Source organism: Condylura cristata, unplaced genomic scaffold, assembly GCF_000260355.1.
Source record: "Condylura cristata isolate star-nosed mole 26May11 unplaced genomic scaffold, ConCri1.0 scaffold00027, whole genome shotgun sequence".
NCBI classification, from domain to species: domain Eukaryota; kingdom Metazoa; phylum Chordata; class Mammalia; order Eulipotyphla; family Talpidae; genus Condylura; species Condylura cristata.
In genome coordinates this window covers 24946980-24967150 of record NW_004567128.1, presented here as the reverse complement: position 1 = coordinate 24967150, position 20171 = coordinate 24946980, and the positions used below count along the sequence as shown (strand labels likewise).

At 40.8% G+C, this 20171-nt stretch overlaps 1 protein-coding gene across 1 annotated transcript in view; it reads left to right on the top strand.

The window, feature by feature from the left end:
- NDP (Norrie disease (pseudoglioma)) overlaps positions 1-19877 on the top strand; it is a 24471-nt gene extending 4594 nt beyond the window's left edge. Inside the window, exons 2-3 of the mRNA XM_004689963.1 lie at positions 9921-10298; positions 18620-19877. Of these exons, the coding sequence (XP_004690020.1) occupies positions 10125-10298; positions 18620-18847 (402 nt within the window). The 5' untranslated portion in view covers positions 9921-10124 and the 3' untranslated portion in view covers positions 18848-19877. The remainder of the gene's footprint in view (positions 1-9920; positions 10299-18619) is intronic.
- Positions 19878-20171: the final 294 nt, after the last annotated feature.

The window sequence follows — 20171 nt, the reverse complement described above, 5'->3', positions numbered from 1 at the left end:
TCCCTCCTTCCCTCCCTCTTTCCTTCCTTCCTTCTTTCCTTCCTTCCTTCCTCCCCCTTCCACCCTCCCTCCCTCCTGCCCTCCCTTCTCTTTTTCCTTCTTCCTTCCTTCCTTTTTCCTGCTTAACAGAACAATAGACTGTTTCAAGAATTGCAATTTTCAATTAGACATTCCCATTTAAAAGCCTCCAATACCTCCCCCCCGCCCCCCCCCAGCATCCTTAAATGATGATGCTAATGTCCTTGGAACCAAAAGGTATTAAAGAGCAGTCTACATTGCAGCTTCCTAATCCCTCTATTTACCTGGGGGCTTTGCTAGTATTTTCTGAATTAGCCAAAGTTCATTAAAAGACTCAGAAGGAAAAAACTTAGCACAGCTGAATTAAAACGAGTCTTTTCCTATTAGCTTGACAAGAAGGGAAGAAAAGAAAGAAAAGAAAGAGAAGAAAGAACCAACTCCCCTCCTCTGCCACTTCTTGGGTTTTAATATGAATTATTCCATACAAGTCCCTAGGCTAGAGGATCTATTTAAAGACGCCTGGCAGCATGAAGGGAGAGGGTAAAAATACAACTACTCTTTTGTCCATCAAAGGTTTTCTTTGGGAGGACATTAAGTGCATTCCTATTTTCTTCTCTGCCTCTGCCAGTGGCAGCCATCCAGCTGGTAGTACCCACTCCTCACCCATCAGATCAGCAACCATGAACTACGTTCAAGTGCAGGAGGTTCAAGTGCAGGAGAAAACAATGGGTGGAGGATCCTTCTGAAGCCCCTGGGTGTGGGGAGTGGGAGAGGCAGCTTCTGAGCGGCATGCTAGCTTGGCTGGGCAGATCGCCTGCTGCGAATTCACAGACCCACACATTTGAGTTTTTGAGGAAGATTGTGCCGATGGCATTATTTCTGATGCCAGCTGCCTCCACATCTGTACAGCCTTTTCTTGTGTCCCAGCAATAGCTGGCTTGGCATTCTCTGTTCCCAGTGTCCCTTCTCTGTCAGAAGGTCTCAGAGTCCGAAAGGTGAGACTATCATGGAGAGTCACGCCCCTCTGTACCCATTTTCAATAGTCAGAACATAAAACTCTGGATGGGGCTCCCAGTCTGGAACAACTATTTTCTTGTTGGAAAGAATGCTGACTCAGAAAATCCCAACAATGGGTAACTTCAGTTGGCACTATACCCTTCGTGCTTATAATCAGTAATTCATCCAATGAGGGCCCATTTCACCCTCATGTCAAAAGTTGGATGTAAACCTTGACTAGTAACTTTAGCTTTGGTTCTATGAGATTTGCAGTAGATATATTTTTCTTTATCTTTTTCCACAAAAGCTAAGAATTTTTCAGACAATTTTCTCTCTTCCAAGGCCTGGCTCAATTCCAACATTTCCTTTTAAACTGTGATCCAACCAACTGCAATATGCTTTAAAAATGAAAGAGCAACAGGTTAATACATTCAAGAAAGTTGATAAGCTGTCAGAAAGTGATCAGGGGTGACCTTTCAATAGTGCCACAAACCAACAATAGTCCTAAATATGGAGTCGACACCCATCCTTCCATCAATGAGGAATAAGAATAGGAAGGGAGTAGGTCACGGCAGAAGTAACAAAAGAGAAGAAAGAGAAGGAAAAATGATTATTGTTGGTGTTTAAACTCTGCCACTGAAGATTTTCAAATCGCACAATTTTACAAAGTGCAGTTTTTTTGTTTTTTCTGTTTTTTTTGTTTTTTTAAATTTCAACTACTACATCCCAGGAAGAGGGATTTGGACCTGGAAGTCACTCTTTATTTGACTTTAGTGAAATGTATCCTACATCCTCAACTCTCAATGTCAATACACACATTCTTAGTATGTCCAAGAAGAATCAAAGAAATCCAACCTTAAAAAAATAAACATTAGATGATATTTTAAGACTTTGTACATTTCTGTGATATCTCCAAAATTATGGAAAATTTCTCTGTCAGAATTTAAATTTTCTTTAAAAATATGGCTTTGGTGGTTTCAAAGCCAAAGGTGGCTAAAGAGATTAGTAAGACATCAAGTTATCAAAAGACATAGCTTTCACATGAGAGGTTTAAGCAAAGTAGAACTCAAATAGAAAACCAACAGCCCAATTAAGTTCCAGGTTATTAGAAAAGCAGGAAACCCTCTTTTCATTTGATTTCATTGTGACGTAGGTTTGCACCCACAAGTGTTCCAGATTCCAACAAGATTGAAATCAATGTTCAAATCCCTCCATTGGGCAGAAGAGGAAAATTGAATGGGGAATGAAAGACCACATTGCCACTATGTGTATGCCCCATTTTTAACTAAAGGCTCTACAGCTGTTAAGTGAGATCACTACCCATCATTCCAAAATGTTGTTGCGGGTGAGGAGATTCAAATGTAGTTTTGGAAACACTTCACTGGACACTTTGAAGAAAAGCCAACAAACTCATTTGGCTCCAGGGTAAACGGGAGCTTGTACCCAGAGCTGCTATTGCTCACCTCCCTTCTCTGAGTCCACGCCAGAGCCAGAGTTTTGTGGCAGGACAAGTGTCAAGTTACAGGAGCACCAACCTTCTCAGAACATCTCCTTACCTTTTCTTTCCCACCAGGATGAGGTATCTCTGTGTGTGTTGGTCCCATAGGTTGAGTATCTCAGAACTTTCCAGCTTCTTTTCCCAAGAGTCTTAGTCTAGGTGACAGGCAAAAAGTGTCTCATTTCTCACATAAAACCCATTTTCTAGAAAGAAATGTGTTAAAAAAAATCTTTTTTTTTTCTAAAAAAATTGCTGTTCAAAATTATTGAAAAGGCAATGACATATTAAACAGCAAAGTAATCCTTCTTCCTTCTCTTCTGGATTTCTGTGACTTCCTCTCCCCCTGTTTTTATTTTCTATTGATGAAAGGATGGAAGGGAACTCCATGTTCAGGGTTATTGATTCGTTGTGCCACAGAAAAAACACCCCTAAGCAATTTTTTCTTTTTGACAGCTCATCACATCATTCACAGCTTTGAGTGGGCTGGCTAGATTTATAGAAATAATCCAAACTGCCTGAGAAAAGGATTCCAACTGCATCTTGGCTTCTTGACACAGGGGTAATCAAGAGCTGGTCATTTCCAATTTAGGCAAAGTTTGTCCTCTAAAACTCAGTTATTTATGTTCACCATAAAGAAAGAAGAATGAATATATAGGAATTCACAGAAGACTAGGAAAGGTTTCAAGAGCTATACCCATTGGGATCATCCCAGCCTAAGGCTTCAGGAATATTCTTTTCCTAACACAGAGGTTATATACACACTAGACCAAGTAGTGCCTTGTTCTTTACTACTTGGCCTATAATGTTTCTACATCTGAAGAGAAGACAACTCTTCTCACCATTTTTCCTTCTGCACACTATACAAAGCTACCACAAATGGTTCCACAAAGTCATGAGGAACTGTGGCCCAAGCCCAGCTTAGGAATAAAGTTCATTCACCAAAAAGGGCAGGAGACACAGAATCTGGCCTGTGTCATCATCAAAGAAAAGAAGTCTAATTCTAGCATGATTGGCTATTATTGGCTTTTTTTCCCACCCTGTTTGGTAGAAACTGAAGAGAAAATCTATAAATTTCAAGGCAGCTTTCAGAGAAATAAAACCTGGTTAAATACCTATTAACTGCTTCCTATGGTTAACAACATATTATGCATGTTAATACTAGTACATTGCAAGCACTGAGTCAATTGGTTGTTAAGGGCTGTTTTTATTTCAAGCCACAAAGATGGCCTCAACACAGGGCAAATTCTTACAGCTCATACTTCTATGTGGCCTCAAGCACAGCACTAGAACTTGCTTGGAATTGTTTTTTAAATTACTAGCTTCTCAGATAAGGAAGAAACCCTGCAGGATTGTTTTGGGGAATATGTAACCTCAAAGCAGGTGCTGTGCTCTAAAAGTTAGATATAGTTAAAGAATATTAGAAATGGATAGACCCATGGAAGCATGTAGCCACCCACTCATTTGGAAGTGAGGAAACTGAGTCCCAGAGAAAGCAAGTGACTTGCTCAATATCACACCACCAAGGATGAGTTTTAGGTTCCTCAGACCAGCCTTCATCCTAGCATAGCAAGCAACATTAGGATGTTCTTTTGGTTTCAGAATGTAGAGAAATTGTTATTCAATCTTTCTAATCATTGAGTACAAAACACCTAAGACATGGGATAGCAGCAAGAGACTAGAAATGGGCTTAGAGATAAAGAGATGAAAGTTGTAGGTAAGTCAGAGTTTGGATCACAGTGGGAGTTTCCTCTTGGTTTCCTGCATATAATGATTTTAAGTTTTAGTCAGTCTCAAGGTCGAGTCCCCCCACATCCATCCTTCTCCAGACAGTAAAACTCTCCAAGTCAAAAACAAACACACAGGTGGACCATTGAAAGTTGATTCATCCCCAGAAATTGCTTCCATTCCTAGCCCTTTTTTGCACTCTATTTACTCCAACATTATTATTTATTGTTTCTTTTCTGAGCTATATTGCACCTTCCCTTCTGTTTCTTCCGTCTCTTGTTCTCCATCACCACCACTACTGCTGAGTTAGCCTGTCCTGGGTTAGTAATGCAGGTCGGGAGAACACACATGACTACCTGGAGGACGACTGTCTCATCGCTGGGATGCCATCCCCCTTCTAAGGAAGTGATCCAAGTGGCAGTATGAGCACAGCCATGGCCTCACACAAGCCCTCCAATCTTGGCGGGAGAACAGATCCCAGGAGATGACAGGAGCAAAAGCCACTCCCTCCTGATGGACCTCGTGGCTGTCCATCCCAGGGCATACCTAACGCCTGGAAGCATTATCGTCGATATTGTTGCTTCTGGGTCAGCCCATGTTTGACTTCTTGGATGTTACTGATGCACTGCCAGGTAGAAATGATATCAGAAACCATTCATTGAGTGCACAGGATGTTTTACAAAGTCCAACATGCTGTTACAGTTTATAAGGGAAGCGACTTGGGAAAAGGCATCTGACTTATTCTCCAAGGCATCTTGTTGACTAGATTCAATTGGAATTCCTTGAGTTCTTGGGAAGAGACTACTTAGCACTTGACACTCTCTGATTAGACCTAGGGATTCATGCTTTTATAATCCTAGTTTGGAGGGTTATCTAGTGGCAGACTTTCTTCTTCATTTAAACCTTTGATTTTGCAGACATTCCCTTTAAGAGAAGCTCTATGTTCTGTCATTCTTACCTCACTCATGCCTAATATGATTGTTTTATTATAGCGAATATAAAATAATTATGTTACACTGACGCCAATATCATTATGCTTTATTTGTTTAACTTGATCTTCTTTGAAATGATGCATTGCATGTTGTATACAAATCAGACATTAAGGGAGCTTATCAACGTGTCCAAAAATCACCCAGGAAAACAGCAAGTCAAGACTCTGCTTGTGGATGCATAAACTGGAAGAGAGAATTATTTTAAAATAGTACCTATTTTTCCCTCTGATACTTAACTCTTACCTGCTAGAGAAAAAGGAGAAATGTAGTAGGGCCTCGATTAATAGGTATTAACTAGATATTTATTAAAGGAAAGCACAGGAGGCAATACCTGCAAACATTAGTGTTAAAGCAGTAGGGAAGAAATTTGGATACTGAAGCTCAACACCCTCTTGCCTGGCAAGCAGCAGAAGAATAAGGCCACACTTAGCACATGTCATTTTTATTAGCCTGTAGCTGCAATAACTTATGTGAAACTAGCACTTTACCCTCTGCCAGGAGGAAGGTCACCCCGAGAGCGAATTGATCTGTGGACACAACACCATCTCTCCCGCAGGACACTAGGTCCTCTGTAAGCTCCGCTATGTTATTTCCCTGAGGATGACAGGTGGAGAAATCTGGGCACCAGTTGTTCTTTTCCACTGGTATAGCTTGGAGGTAGCTCCAAAGTCGGGCACGACGACCTACGTGCTTCTCTTGCTGGCATGCTCCGCCCTGGGGCTGTTAGAATGTCGGCTCTGTTCATCAGCCAAGTGCATGTCTCAGAGACTGCACCAGAACACAGGGCAGTTCCAGGGCAAGACAGTCCCTCTCTCTCATTCAATCAAGCAGAGGTTGGGTGGAGGAAGCATGGGATTTTATGTTACATGGTTTTAAAATTAGGAAAGCAAATAGGAACTAATTGTGAGGAAATGACAGAAGGTCCTAACACGAGCTGTCATAAAAAGGGGGTCTTAGGTGGTGTGTCTTTCGCTCCTGATTTTCCTTTTGGAATGTGCCTGCCGAACATTCTTGTCGACGCACACATGTGCCAACATGATGTTACTACAGCTCCATTTCACATTAGTTTCTGAGCTTTATGCCTATTTCTTCTTCAACACAACAGGGTTGGATCATTCAATTTCAACATTTAATGACGAAAAAACTGATGTTATGTTTTAAGAAATTTCCCTTTTTATTTTAGGTGATCAGTGAGCTCTCTGGCATATTTATATTGTTCCTTGAATTATTATTTCAGAGTTCAATATAAAAACTGAACAAAAATGTCATGTTTGTGAATGTAATGAAAAACCTTACTTATTAGTGATGAAGCAACATTTCCTCTCTCGGTCCTTATACTTTATTATTACTTCTGTATCCAAGTTGTTATTTTTTTAGAAAGAATACCAGATAAATTTATATTTTGTGTGACATTAGCTATCTCTTTATCAGTATAAACTTCTAATACTTCCTTGCAAAATTTTTTATTCACCTTTCAAAAGGGAAAAATAAAATGAAGCTCTGCTTGCAATTCAGGATGGTACTACTAGATGGCAGTGCTGTACAAGAATGAAGCTGTCTAACTAGTAATGTGTTTCACTGAGACTTTTTTTTTTTTTAAGATTTATTTATTTATGCATATAGAACTGGGGTACAGGCCCGAGGTGCAGGAGAGGTGAGAGGATTCACCATAGTCAGAGTGGGGAGCAGAACAGGCAAATTGACAAAGTACACGGCTGAGGGGAGCATCGAGGAAAACAGGAGAGGTCTGCTGCTTCATGTGGATCACCTGAGGCGGAGGAATCAAACTTGCACCAGAGCGACTGCCCCTGGCTTCGCGGTGCTGCACTTTAACCTGCCGCGCCACCAAGGAGGGCTGAGACAAGCATGTCTTAACATATTTATAAGAAATACAAATATAATACTATTAAATTATTCAAACTTGCATCAGATTAAACATTCATTATCTTAATAATTTCCAAGCCACACTGTCAAAAGAGAAAGTATTTTTTTAAAAGTATTTATGAATAGTCTTTCTCCCATGCCTGTCCCACAAGTAAAATACTTTCATGAGTATCTTTCCAGAGATTTTTTTGTGTGAGTGCAAGTTTATATTCTTACCCTTCCTCGTTTTAACACAAATCAGTACATAGGGTTTCTGAACACTTCTTTATATAGTTGCATGATATTCTATTGTGTGAAATTTATGTCTTTGAACCAGTCTCCCACTGATAGATCTTATATACTGTTTCCAATTCAATGTTATGACAACCAATGCTGCAGTGAATAGCCAGATGCTAGTGTGATTTCATATGTAGGCGATTTCTCAGAAATGAAATTGCTGGGTCTAAATTACATACATTTGCAATTTTAATAGATATTGCTAAATTAACCTCTACAGAATTTGTACCAATTTATACTGTGCTGTCTCCAAAATAAGAACATTTTCCTACAGCTTTGCCAGCAGGGTGCATGATCAAGTTGGAATCTTTGTAACTCTGATTGGTTGAACAAACTATCTCAATGTAGTTCAATTTTCATTTCTCTTAAATGAGGGAGGGTGCCCATCTTCTATATTTATATTTCCTTTTCTGTAGAGAAAATGCATATTCCAGCAAATATAGCTACATACATACATATATGTAGGGTTTTGTTGTGGATGCCATTGCTTATTTTTACCATCATGCCATACAAGTGTTTCGTTCATTCACTTTGCTCATCTAACCATATCGCCTGGTCTTGGCTCTGAAGCGAAGCTGTTGGCAGTAAAGAAGAAAGGAGAGAGACAGGGCTGAAATGTCTACTTTTCCCATCATCCTTTTGTCATGGACTCCTAGGGGAAATAAGTGTGGACTGCAGTGGTGAAAGGAGAAATCTAATAAATCTTTTTTTCCTGAGACTAATGAAGGCTTCAAAGAGACAGATAACCACTTGGGATAATTTTGTCGAATTGGAAGTCAGGAAATGTTCAGTAATATTACAACCTCTAACACTGGAACCCAATGAGGCTCTGACGCTTTGAAATGAAGTAGTGGCGAGTTCCAGTCTAGTGTGCATAAGAAAGCCCAGCATATGCAGCTGAAAAGCAAACAAAATATGCTCTTCTGCATCCTTTGCCACTTTGGAACTTTAAGATCAGGTCTGAACAATTATAATGAGGCACTGTCTTTATCATGCACTCAAGCACAAAAAGAAATTAGTGTGGTCTTGTATGCAATGCGGTCTTCCTAACTTCAAGATTATCCTCTGCATATTGAGATTGCAGTAACTAAATCCTTAAGTAGCAAGTGGTGGCATTTTAAAGCAAGAGGAGACTGCAGATACCATCTCATGCAAGTCCCCTGCTATATGGTTGAAGAAAAGGAGACTGAAACCGTTTAGAGCACTGAAGCAACCCTAGGTCACACATCTCTTTCCACCTTGGGATCACCTGCCCCAGACTCACAGGAAGATAATTGGGTCTGAGGCGACTATGTTAGAGCAAAACCAACTGTGTGTATGGACTTGAATTTCTAATCTTGGTTTTATCAACACTGTCATATTTATTCCACTTTTTCATGAGTAGGGAGTTTTTTAAAAGTTGCATAGTAAACAAAACAATCAAGCTTTTATCTGAAATACCTCTGAAAGTTTTTCTGAGGTTTTAATTATCAGGTTCCCTTTGTGTTAGATGTAATGTCAAGGCCCCCTCATTTTCCTAAATCTTTGAAAATATTTTGGATACTCTCTGCCTTCTGGTGTGATAAAAGGCATCGATGTTGACCATCCATGGGGGTGGGGGGAGGTGGCATTGGTAAGCTGATTTGGGAGATATTTCAACCCATCCCTGTTCCTAAGAAGAGTGATTGAAAGAACAAGCAAAAATATTGTTGTTTCAAAGAATAAATAAATGGACCTTAAAAAACAAATTAAAAAAACAAACAAATTTCAGGAAAACTGGTATAGCATGGTCCCACTTTCATGGTTAGCTTCTGCTCTGATGACTTCTTGCTTTTTTGAATTATACCATGTGCTTAAGCTACCATGACTCTGCCAGAAAATGTGACTGCTGGCAAATACACTTGTGCTGCTTTACCAGCCCTGGAGGTCAGCTAGCAAAATGTGCATTTCAGATGCAGTTTGTCAATTTCAGAGGTAGTTTGTCATTGATGCTGGACAGCATGGGGCTTAAAACAAAACAAAAACAGGATGAGTCAGAGCTCAGAATTGGAAAGCCAGGTGGGTGGGTATGGACTTGGAAATGGAAAATGAGCTTCCTTGTAGGACATGGCCTGTGTTCATTAGTGCTGACCTGTCTCCTCTCTAGCCTATAAGCTGATGTTGACACCAAAGCTTATTGAATAACTGAATAGATACTCCTGTCCACACCAGCCATGGATAAGGGTGAGACCACCCAACTGAGTTATGCTGTGGCCAGAACCACATGTTTTAATCCACCATGAGTTTGAACTCTTCTTGCTCCTGGGAACATGGTTGCTAACAATCCAAGTCAACATACCAGTGTGTCCACCTCCAAATGGCAATAAATATGTAGTAGAAGCTATGGGGTGGGTGAGGGGTGGGATGGCTGAGAGTTTATGTTAATGACACTGTAGAAACCAATATTCTCCACTCAAAATGACATGGAAAAATTATACTCAATACCTCCTGGGTTCCATTAGTGTTTTCTGGGTAAATGTTTCTGGGGAAAATAATTTCTGTTTTCATTCCAGCTGTGCAACAGACACTGTGATGATGGATTGCAAGTGTAATAAGTAAGACAGACTCCAGCATACAAAGGACAATGACAACGAGAAAGCTTCGGCCAGATCCTGCCCTTTCCTTGAAAGGAACTGGATCCTAGGTGAAGGCATTTCCAATTTTTAGTCCTCTGCCTCCCTCTGCTGTTCCTCTTGAGAAGTTTTTTCCTTACAACAATGAGAAATCATGTACTAGCTGCATCTTTTTCTATGCTCTCCCTGCTGGCACTAATGGGAGATACAGACAGCAAAACGGACAGCTCATTCATGATGGATTCCGACCCTCGACGCTGCATGAGGCATCATTATGTTGATTCCATCAGTCATCCATTGTACAAGTGTAGCTCAAAGGTAAGACCAAGATGTCTGTGAGGATGGCATTACTTCTTGCAAATGAGAGAAGCCATCATTTTCTTTCAGGGAATGGAGAACAATGATCATATCCCACACCTGATCTATTTAGCTGAGCAACAGCACTTGTGAGACAATCATCCTTTTAGGGTTTCCCATCATGCTCTGCACTTTTGTCAGTAGAATCGCCTCATCAGCTATCTGCGCGTTCAGCCAATTTCTCTCTTTTCAAGCTGCTTAATGACAATAGGAATGGCTGGAATTTTATCACACAATGCAATTGTTGCAAAGCATGACGTGGGTGTGTTTTGTGCCAGGATGTGAACATGATGAGTAGTTATGTCCTTTTTCAAGAAAGGAAAATGGAGTGTACAAGTTACATAGGTCCTTCCACCTCCACCCGCAATAAAGAGGAAGAGAATGCAAGAAATATGATTCAGCAATGAAATGTCTCCTTTAGGGGCTCTTTAGAGAGTTCCTTGGGTAAAAAAAATGGTCACTGGATAGGAGCCCAAGATTTTCTTCTGCCGTATTTCGGTGAAAATAAATTCAAGGATAAATGGAAATTTGATCGTTTATCATTTTGATATTGACTGTCCAAGTCATTCTTCATTTAAAATATTTTATTTGTTTGTTTGTTTGCTTAATTAGAGAAGAACTGGAGTGTAGGATAGAGGTGTGGGACAGTGAGAAGATTCACCAGAGAAAGAGTGGGGAGCAGAACAGTCAGATCCACTGAAATCCACTACTGAGGGGTGCAGCAGGAGAGACAGGAGAGGTCTGCTGGGCCATGAGGGATTAGCTCCATGGCCAGGGTTAAAGTCAGGCCCTCGCAGTAATAGTGCTGAGACTTAATCTCTAGGCTACCAGGGAAGCCCTCCAAGTCATTCTTCTTGAGAGTAGATAGTATGTTTAGTGTGTAGGTAACATGTACTAGTGAAGCCTCTGCATTAAGATAAGGTGCATGAAGGCATACCAAGTTTCCAAGACCACTCAACATGCCCAGCCACATGGACCACCCAGAAAGGGTGAACAAGAGTTGCCATGCCCTTCACGGCCCCCAAATCTCCTTATGAGTGACATTTGCCCATGTTAGTAAGAATTTGTTTAGTTCAACCTCACAGATTGCTACTTTTATTCCTAACACTAAAACCACTTAAATATTTTCATTTGGCTAATATTTTTTTAATTAAAAGTATAACTAAGAAATTTTTATATCAGCCACCAGAATTAAGACCATATAAGTTCATCTCGCCACCTTCTATTTAAAAGCATTACAATGTTTGTCTGCCTTTAAAAATTCCATAACTTCTCTGATTATAGCTCAATGACATGTTTTAGTTTGGGAGCATCAGAATTTGAGTTAAATCACTTAACCATTATATGAATAAGATCTAAGACTGTGGGAAAAAATAGAGACTTTCCACTTAAGAAAAACTTTCTGGCTCTTATTTGTATTTATAGAACTAAAAAAAAAGAGTAAATAGATAAACTTAAATTTTTGCAAAAGCTGCACTCCCTTCTTAGGAAGAAAAAAAACAATGAAAACAAGTTGAGAAAAAAATGGTTAGTGTTTTTACAACTGTGATTTCTCAGAAACTGTAGGCCTAAGAGAGGTTGGCTGGAGCAATTATTAGCTGCTGTCCCCACCGCCACCCGCCCGGAAGCAGACAGCACTACTATTCAGTGTGTCATGGATGAGTTCTCCTTCTGTTGATTTGTCCCTCCATAGGACAATATTTTTGAAATGAATTAATGTCAAAAAAATGGTTGATGTGATGATAGGAGGGAATAGAGAAATAAGAGCATCTCTAAAACCTAGAGAACAATCTAGAAAGATCTGGTGAAATGATGGAGGGCCTTAGCGATTATTACATTCAAGGAAGGCCAAACGGCATGTCATTAGCTCAAACCTAACAAATTCACAGTACTTGAAAGTGAGCCCTAGGAGACTTTAGCCTACCTTTCATCATCCCTGTTTCTCCCAGCATGTCATGGTAAATAACAGCACAAGGTTGTGATAGTAGTAGAAGTGTTTGTAATTTCATGGGAGCAATCTGTTTTCAAACATTCCAAACTATCCCAAATATAGCAATAGTTTTATGTAAATGGTGCTTATAATTATAAACCTTTCTTTCTTGGCCATAAAATATGCCTGGCAGAATCTTAACTACCCAGACCTCTTCTGGATTAAATTTTCTCTATGTATTCAGGAACAAAAACTATTTTTCATTTTGCAGTATTCTATAATTCTTAGCTTTCGCAGACTCAGGCTGGTCTTCTTTCAAATGGATGACATTTAATGAAATAGATTGCTTTTATAGATTTGAGATAAAACTTTGAGCCTCTATCTAGAAAATACCAATAGGGGGTTTTGCAAAGAGAAGACTAGGGTAGATTGTTTCTCTCTGCAAAAAAATTTCCCTCAGCATGATGTCCAAAGACTATTGTTTACTGGAGACATTCTTACCATTTGCCTGTGAATTGTTACTGCTTCCTGATTTAAATTTATCTAACTGTGGGAAGACAGATGGAGGGAATTATGTGATCCAGGCTCCAGGAAGGGAAGCCATCTTCATGAGCACCTAATGCGGTCAGTGATCAAATCACTACCCCGAAATTGTGATGGAAGACTTTATCATTCTCATTTTACCCAGAAGGCAAACTGAAACTTTAAAGAAGTATTAACTAGACTGGTTCCTGTTACTTAGCCTTGAAAAGGCAATATCTGCCTCTGATGAGCATTCAGCTTTTGATGACTTGGATCTTCATGTTGGAGGTTTGCAAGCAGAATGTTAAGAGTCGCTGTGTAGCAGTGCAGGCTCAACCCCCAACCTACTGGATACAATGATTTAAAATCTGCATTTTTTCTAGAAAGAAGATGTTATAGTGAAAGCTTTTCTGGGAGCCTTCCATAGACTATCTTTCCCCCTTGGCTCTGAACTTGCATGCGGCCAGATGGTCTGCTGTTAATCCTAGCAATTCAGGAGAGGGTTTAGGTGTGTCAGGCAGCAAAGATGGGCCACCCAGAGAGGTCCACCCAGGAGGTATTGACAGATTTGGTTGCAACTGGTAACTTTCAGTGGTGACAGGTTCTAGGATTTACTACAAAAGGCCCTGGGAGTGGGAGGTTCATTAGAATCTTCGCTGCAATTCCGAGTGAGTAAGGGCTCTAAAAGAAAGAGGCAAAAGGTCAGTGTTCAGTGGAAATGAGCTGTTTGGGAAATTTTAGGCTACTGAGGTATCCTGGTTTTTGAAGTTAGAGAGGACTCGTTTCAAATTCTAGCTCCCCAGATTGCTAAATGGGTGATTTTGTGGGAATTGAAGTGCTGTTCTGTAGTGCCTTGGTTTCGTCCATAGAAAATAGAGCTAATGTTGTGTACCTAAAGGTGGGTATGGATATTGGTGATAATATTTATATTTATAACGTACCCAACAGAGTACCCAGTATATCACAGACATGAACACATGATATTGTGATCTTAATAATGAAGTTATAAATTGGACAGGTGCTCAAATTCACATTTCTATTTTAGTCACTACAGACACTTCAATAACTCTTGGGATCTCCTATTGCCTTAAAGGATTAAGAAAATGAGCCTCACTGTGGTACTTGTTAAACATAGAAACCAACACGCCTGGGAGCAGGCAGTGTACAGACAGCAGAGTCACTGTGCTGAGTGCTAAGAGTGGTTGGAAAGAGAAAAAGAAGCAAAGACTGCTGTCTGGTCTCCCTTCCCAGAGGAGTGGAGAAGGGATGGACTAGATAAGGGTGAGTTCTGGAGTCAGATCAGGGTGTGCTTTCAGGAAAGTTCGGGCGGGCCTATGAATTCTAAGCTGGTGGGTACTTGGAGGTGGTGGCCACAGACTAAGGGCCTGAACCAGAGTTTAGGCATACTGGGCCTGAACTCTGAAGAACCACTAGAGTAGCCACAAAGAAGAAGGAGAATTGGTCTGGGATAAAGCTTGAGAAAATTCCCGGAGGGAGAGGGACTTGATGTGACCAGGGCTGAGCCTCCAGGTTGGGGAGGAGTGATGGGCAGCCCCCCTCCCCGAAACCATCCATCACTTGGTAGGAAAAATAATGGGAACCAGGAATACTGAGCTAATAACACAATTGACTACTAGGGAGATATAACTGGATTTTTTTTAAATAAAAGGAACCTGTTTATAAGGAACAACTGCTACATGCAGGCACTGTGGTCAGTATTAGAGGCACAAAAGTAGAAAAGAGAAGAAAGTAGCTGTCCTCATTTTGCTCACTAAAGGCTTCTGATGAGCGAGTGAGCAGAGTGGGTTAGCTGAGCCTTCACCCACCCTGTCAAAGTTCGGTCCCACACTGTTTCATGCCTCTTCTTGCCATTTTGTTGATGCCCTCAACTTGGCACAGACCCTTCTAAGGTTCACCTGGGTCCCTGGATATGAGCTGAGTAGTCTTATTGAAGGTGCCCGTGAGGGGAGAAGTGGGAGCAGCATGGGCTGCTTGTTCCTGAGGAGAGAGGGGTACTCCGAGGGTAGCCATGGAATCAGTTGAGAAAAAGACAAAAATATCACACCATTGGGGTAAAAGAGGCAAAACTTTCTCTTACAGTGGGACAGGTGGGTCTTTATTCTGACACTGATGGAGAAATCTAATCAGTCATGACCTGAGACAGAATTTCCAGGAGTCTTTGGTGATGGTGAGAGTCTTTTGACAAGGAATGAAGAAAAGCATCTGTGTTTAGGTTTTCTCTCACTCAGAAGATAGTTGTGTACTGCAGCCAGAGACATAACTGTCTAAGAACTATGGCGGGTGACCAGAGATAAGGGCCCGAAGTCTCAGGTGCAATCCTTGGTCTGGACCCAGGAATCACGACTGGCCACAATCCTCAAAATATAGCCTGAACTCACCTACTTGTGACCCACTTGAACATTTGATGAAATTTGAAGGCTGATAGACTATCTTCTAGCCCTGTCACTGGGAGGAATCGGCTCAGGAATTGGGCTGTCTTGGTTTAGAACCTGCCTTTCCACAGTACAGCTGTGTCACTTTATGCTGGTAAATTATGGAAGAGCTTACCTTTTGAAATGGTTGTTAAGAATCAATCTGCATATGAAGAACTTGGCACAGTACTTGCTTCCTCTTAAATGTTCACGATAAGTTCCACATCATCATCACGATTATTCTTTTATTATAGCCCAAGAGCCTTTCATTACTCTTAGCTTCAGCATATGGAAATCAGAATAAAGCAGAAAGGAGTCTGTCCTTGAGCAAACATTGAACATGGAAGCCCTTTTCCTATCAGAAGGAAATGGCTCGTACATCCCACTGGAGCCAAATGACTCCAAGGTTGGGGGATAAAAAGAGGCTGCTGGAGTTTCTTAGGATCAGGCCATTTGTTTGGGGAACATAAGAGAGCAAAAGTTAAACTGGATCAAAGGTGGATAACATGTACCTGTCACTTACTTGCGCTGTGAGAAGTCAGTGGAAGGTAATATGAGCAATTAGCAACTGTTGTGCCCACTCACCTAACGGTGAAGCCCTCTGTGGAGTCTCTGTCAAAAGAAGTTCATTTCCAGTTAGATAATGGAGGATGGTGATGATGTGTCCCAAGAAACCCCTAAGAAAAAAGGCAGACTTGTCTGGCTCTGGTTTCGATACGGATCTAGTCAGATCAAAGTAGATTAAAGAAGAGTGTAAATTGACTCATGCCTCGGGAAAACAACTTAATATCAGGAAGCAGGATATTATGGTGGTTTAGACCGGGGGTGGTTTTCATTCCAACTCTGCCATTTCCCAGTTATATGGATTTGGACAAGTTATTTAAACTCGCTAAATCCCTAAAACTAGTTTTGTTGTCTGTAATAGTAGTAAGATACTAATAGTGCCTTTCTCATAAGATTGTTATAAGGATTAAATTAGATTAAATGCTGTAAGCACGCAAATGCTAGCTTTCACTGCTATTACTAGCTCAATGATCACTGGCTAGAAATCCATCTAGAACAAAGCCTCTCAGACTTAAACAGGCCCAGAGTCTTGCTTTTCACAAGGTGGACACGAGCCCCGCTCTACAGAGGGCAACTATAATCTTAAGAGAAAAGCAGAATCTTTAGTCCTACCCTAGAAATACTCAATCACAATATGCAAACTGTGCATATTGTACATGGGATTTGTATGCATGTAACAGGTTGAGAAGAATGGTCTGGAAGAGGTCAGGGTGCATTTGTTAGATCAGAAATACAGTTGAAATGCAGCAAATATTAAAATGTAGACTATCAGAGTTAACTTGGAAGGCAGCTAATTATCCATGCCGATCTTACTGGCACTCATTTATGGATCTTACCCACCAAGTACCTAGTTTACTCCTTTAACACACACACCAGAATGAGATTGTTATTTTTTTTCCAGTATTTTCATGTGTGTATGTGCTGAGATCATCAGGGTCTAATAATTGCTTCATAGTCTTTTCTTCGAGGGGTGGGTGTTTGGATTTGGCAGAGGAGGATAGTTGGAATTTCATTAAGTAGATTAATTGAAAGAGGAAAGACATAAGCAAAGGCAAGAGGCAGAGATTTTAGGGCAGTTCCAAAGTCATTAAGCTTGATGAAGCCGCAAGGGGATGATGAAACAGAATAGCTGCAAGACTGGAAAGATACATCAAATCCAGATAAGGGATGGGGCTGGGCATTAGGGACTGACCTCTGCTGTAATCTTCTAAAGCCTATTTCAGATCATGTTTGTTTGCCTATCGCTGTAAAGCGCTGGCAAGATAGAACTGAAAAGCCTTAATAAAACCCAAACAGTTTACAGCTGCCATTTTTCTTCTGCCTCTGTGATCTTTCAGTGAAAAATCAGTTGGAAGGTGCACCTTACTCTCAGCAAGCCCTGCTGGTTGTTTCCTAGGATCTCCTATTTTCTTGCTGGTTGCTAAGGGATTCTTGGATTCATCCCAGCATCCTCTCAGATAATGACGTTAATGATCTATAATTATTAGAAGTCATCTTCTCTTCCATTTGGAAAGATGGGCAAGACATTTCCTCCCTAGTTGTTGGGTGTTTAATTCTGCCCTCTGAGATGATAGCAGAGATAGCGGGAAAGTTTTTAATAATAACTGCTAGTTCCTAAAATATCATGAGGTATAGGTCAAATTGGCTTATGCATATAAATGTATTTTTTTTAATGGAACAGTGACACTTTTTATGTTCTTCTTGGTTCCAGATCTATAGGGCAACTTGGTCTCCATTACTAAATATGAAATTCGCCAAGCAAGACCCTCTCACATAAACACTGGCCAATAATCTCAGATTGCTCCCAGCCTCTATGCCCTGATATGTAGAGGGTTATAGATCTGTGCACTCTATGCCACCCATCCTGCCACTCCCAGAATAGCAGGATTTATATATGGGATATGTGATCAAACCTCTGGTCCATTACCTTAAATTGGGTACAAAATATTTAGTGCGTGCTTATGTCCACCGTTCCGAGGATAACCTTGGTAATTTGCAAAAGATTCTTAAAGCAGTCTGTTGACGAAAGCCACGTTAAAAGCCAATATAAAGAACACCGCCTCTGTTTCTCCAGGTTGAATTAACATTCTAGGTCATCCTAACCTATCTTTGGAAAGCGAGATAGTGAGAATGAGTGTGTCATAAAATTTGCCTTAGAAGACTCTGAAGATTCAGTTGCACAAATATCAGACATTTCCATATATAAGCCTGAAAGTGTGATTCCAAGGTCAAACCACACACCCATTGTCATTTCATTCTCTTGCCTCATACTGTAGTGCCCAGAACATCTCTTCCTCCTTATCATTCAGGTTGCCCTGTTTTTCTTCTCCAGAAACCAATTCCTTTTCTCTAGCAACTGCCTACACAAAACCAAGTCTTTTAAAAATTATTATTCATTCTTTACTTATTCTGATTTCGATTTGGCATGTTTCTCTGCATTCTGAGACTGGTAAAATCGGCAACAGGCCTTGGTAGACGACCACTTGTCAGAAGAAACTTTTGCTTGTGCCTTGACTTTTATTTGCACATCATGGTGCTGGTACATGTCTGGTGGTTCTAAAATGCTCAGTGCATTTCTGACAGACCTAGGAGCTTTCAAACCACAAAAGCTGGGGCTCAAGCCTGAAGGATTTTAATTCAATTTTTTGAAAGAGGGCACAGTTGTTGACATGTTAAAAACAGATTGCCACGTAATTCCCGTGTACAACCTGGGCTGTGGGTCACTGGCCTAATCAGGCAGGAACTGGAAGAGTGTTGGTATTTTAATGTTCGCTCTGGTACCCGGCTGAGACCTTGGCATCGCCACAGAGTAACCACTTCTCTTCCCTCCCCAGATGGTGCTCCTGGCCAGGTGCGAGGGCCACTGCAGCCAGGCATCACGCTCAGAACCCCTGGTGTCTTTCAGCACGGTCCTCAAGCAGCCCTTCCGCTCTTCCTGTCACTGCTGCCGGCCCCAGACCTCCAAGCTGAAGGCACTGCGCCTGCGCTGCTCAGGGGGCATGCGCCTCACCGCCACCTACCGGTACATCCTCTCCTGTCACTGTGAGGAGTGCAGTTCTTGAGCCTGGCTGTTGAGTGACTTCTGGACGGCACGGCCTTCCCACCCCACCAAGCAATCCAAACAACCTGAGAAGTACTGGCAAGAAATGGTTAAGGCAAAAAAACAAAAAGATGCAGCAATTCCCACTGGGTTCTGCATATTCCACTAATAAAGACGCTACGTGTTTGTTGACAGAGAAAAACTCTGGGAACTTGTTTTCCATTCCCATCTCCATACCCTGATACAATTTCTTTTGGTTCCTTTACATAGTCAAACTTTTTCCCCCTTGGTGCTGAATGCTGTTTGGGTTTCCAACAATTCGTATTAGTGGGAAAATAGGGCCCTCACGCAAACGTGGTCAGGCTGTCATTGTTTGGAGAAGGTTAGGGAACCATTCAGTTTGGCAAGCAGGAAACTCCAACTTCTTTTGGAACACTGCTTTTTTTTTTTTTTTTTTTTTTGCCTTGTCATCTGGTCTAAGGTTGCCATTGCTGCTAAAGGTTAGCAATTTCAAATGCCAGGCACGAATCATGTGGATTTGTTTAACTGGGTTCACTCACAGCCAGCTAACAAACATTAAAATAACTAACAAGCAGATTCTCTCATGTGATGCTGGAACTCCTGATGGCTGTAATTATTATTCAGAAATGACTTTGGGGAAGTAAAGGCAGCATAAAGGACTTGTAACCTGAAGACTTTCTCAGATAAATTATGGTAAAATTTTGTACGAGAGAAGACATTTAGAGACCAACACAAACACAGATCCTGCACCAACTTTGAAAAAGGCATATATGTACTAGTGGCATGGAGAATGCACTATATTCATGCATGCAAATTAGACAACAAAGTATGAATTTATTTGTGGGTGTTCTATAGCTTTAGCCATGTTGCTGACGTCATTCTTTAACACCCACTTGTCCACGTGAAGCTTGCTGCCAAAATGGTGGCTTGGCTCACACTCTGAACATTTGGTTCAAATATATTTTGGTCCATGAGCCTCAAAATATGAATTATTCCCATGTTTTGAAATAAAAAAGAGACTATCTTCAAAATTATGTTGTGTAAGCATTATATTTTCCTATGATGATGCATCCCTCTAACAGGGTCCAGAAAAAGATAGAGGTCATATTCTAGAAAGCATGGTGGGAGCATTTTTTTCTTTTTTGCAATCAATATGCCAGGGTGATGGGGGCTTATAAAACTTGCCTTTTAGTCTCAGAATTTACTTGGTGGAGTAAGCCCAAAATCCGATGCAGTCTGGCTTCCTTACTCATGGTGGAATGAAATAAAGAAGTCATGTCCTTTTTTTTTTTTTTTTAAGATTTATTTTATTTGTACATACAGAA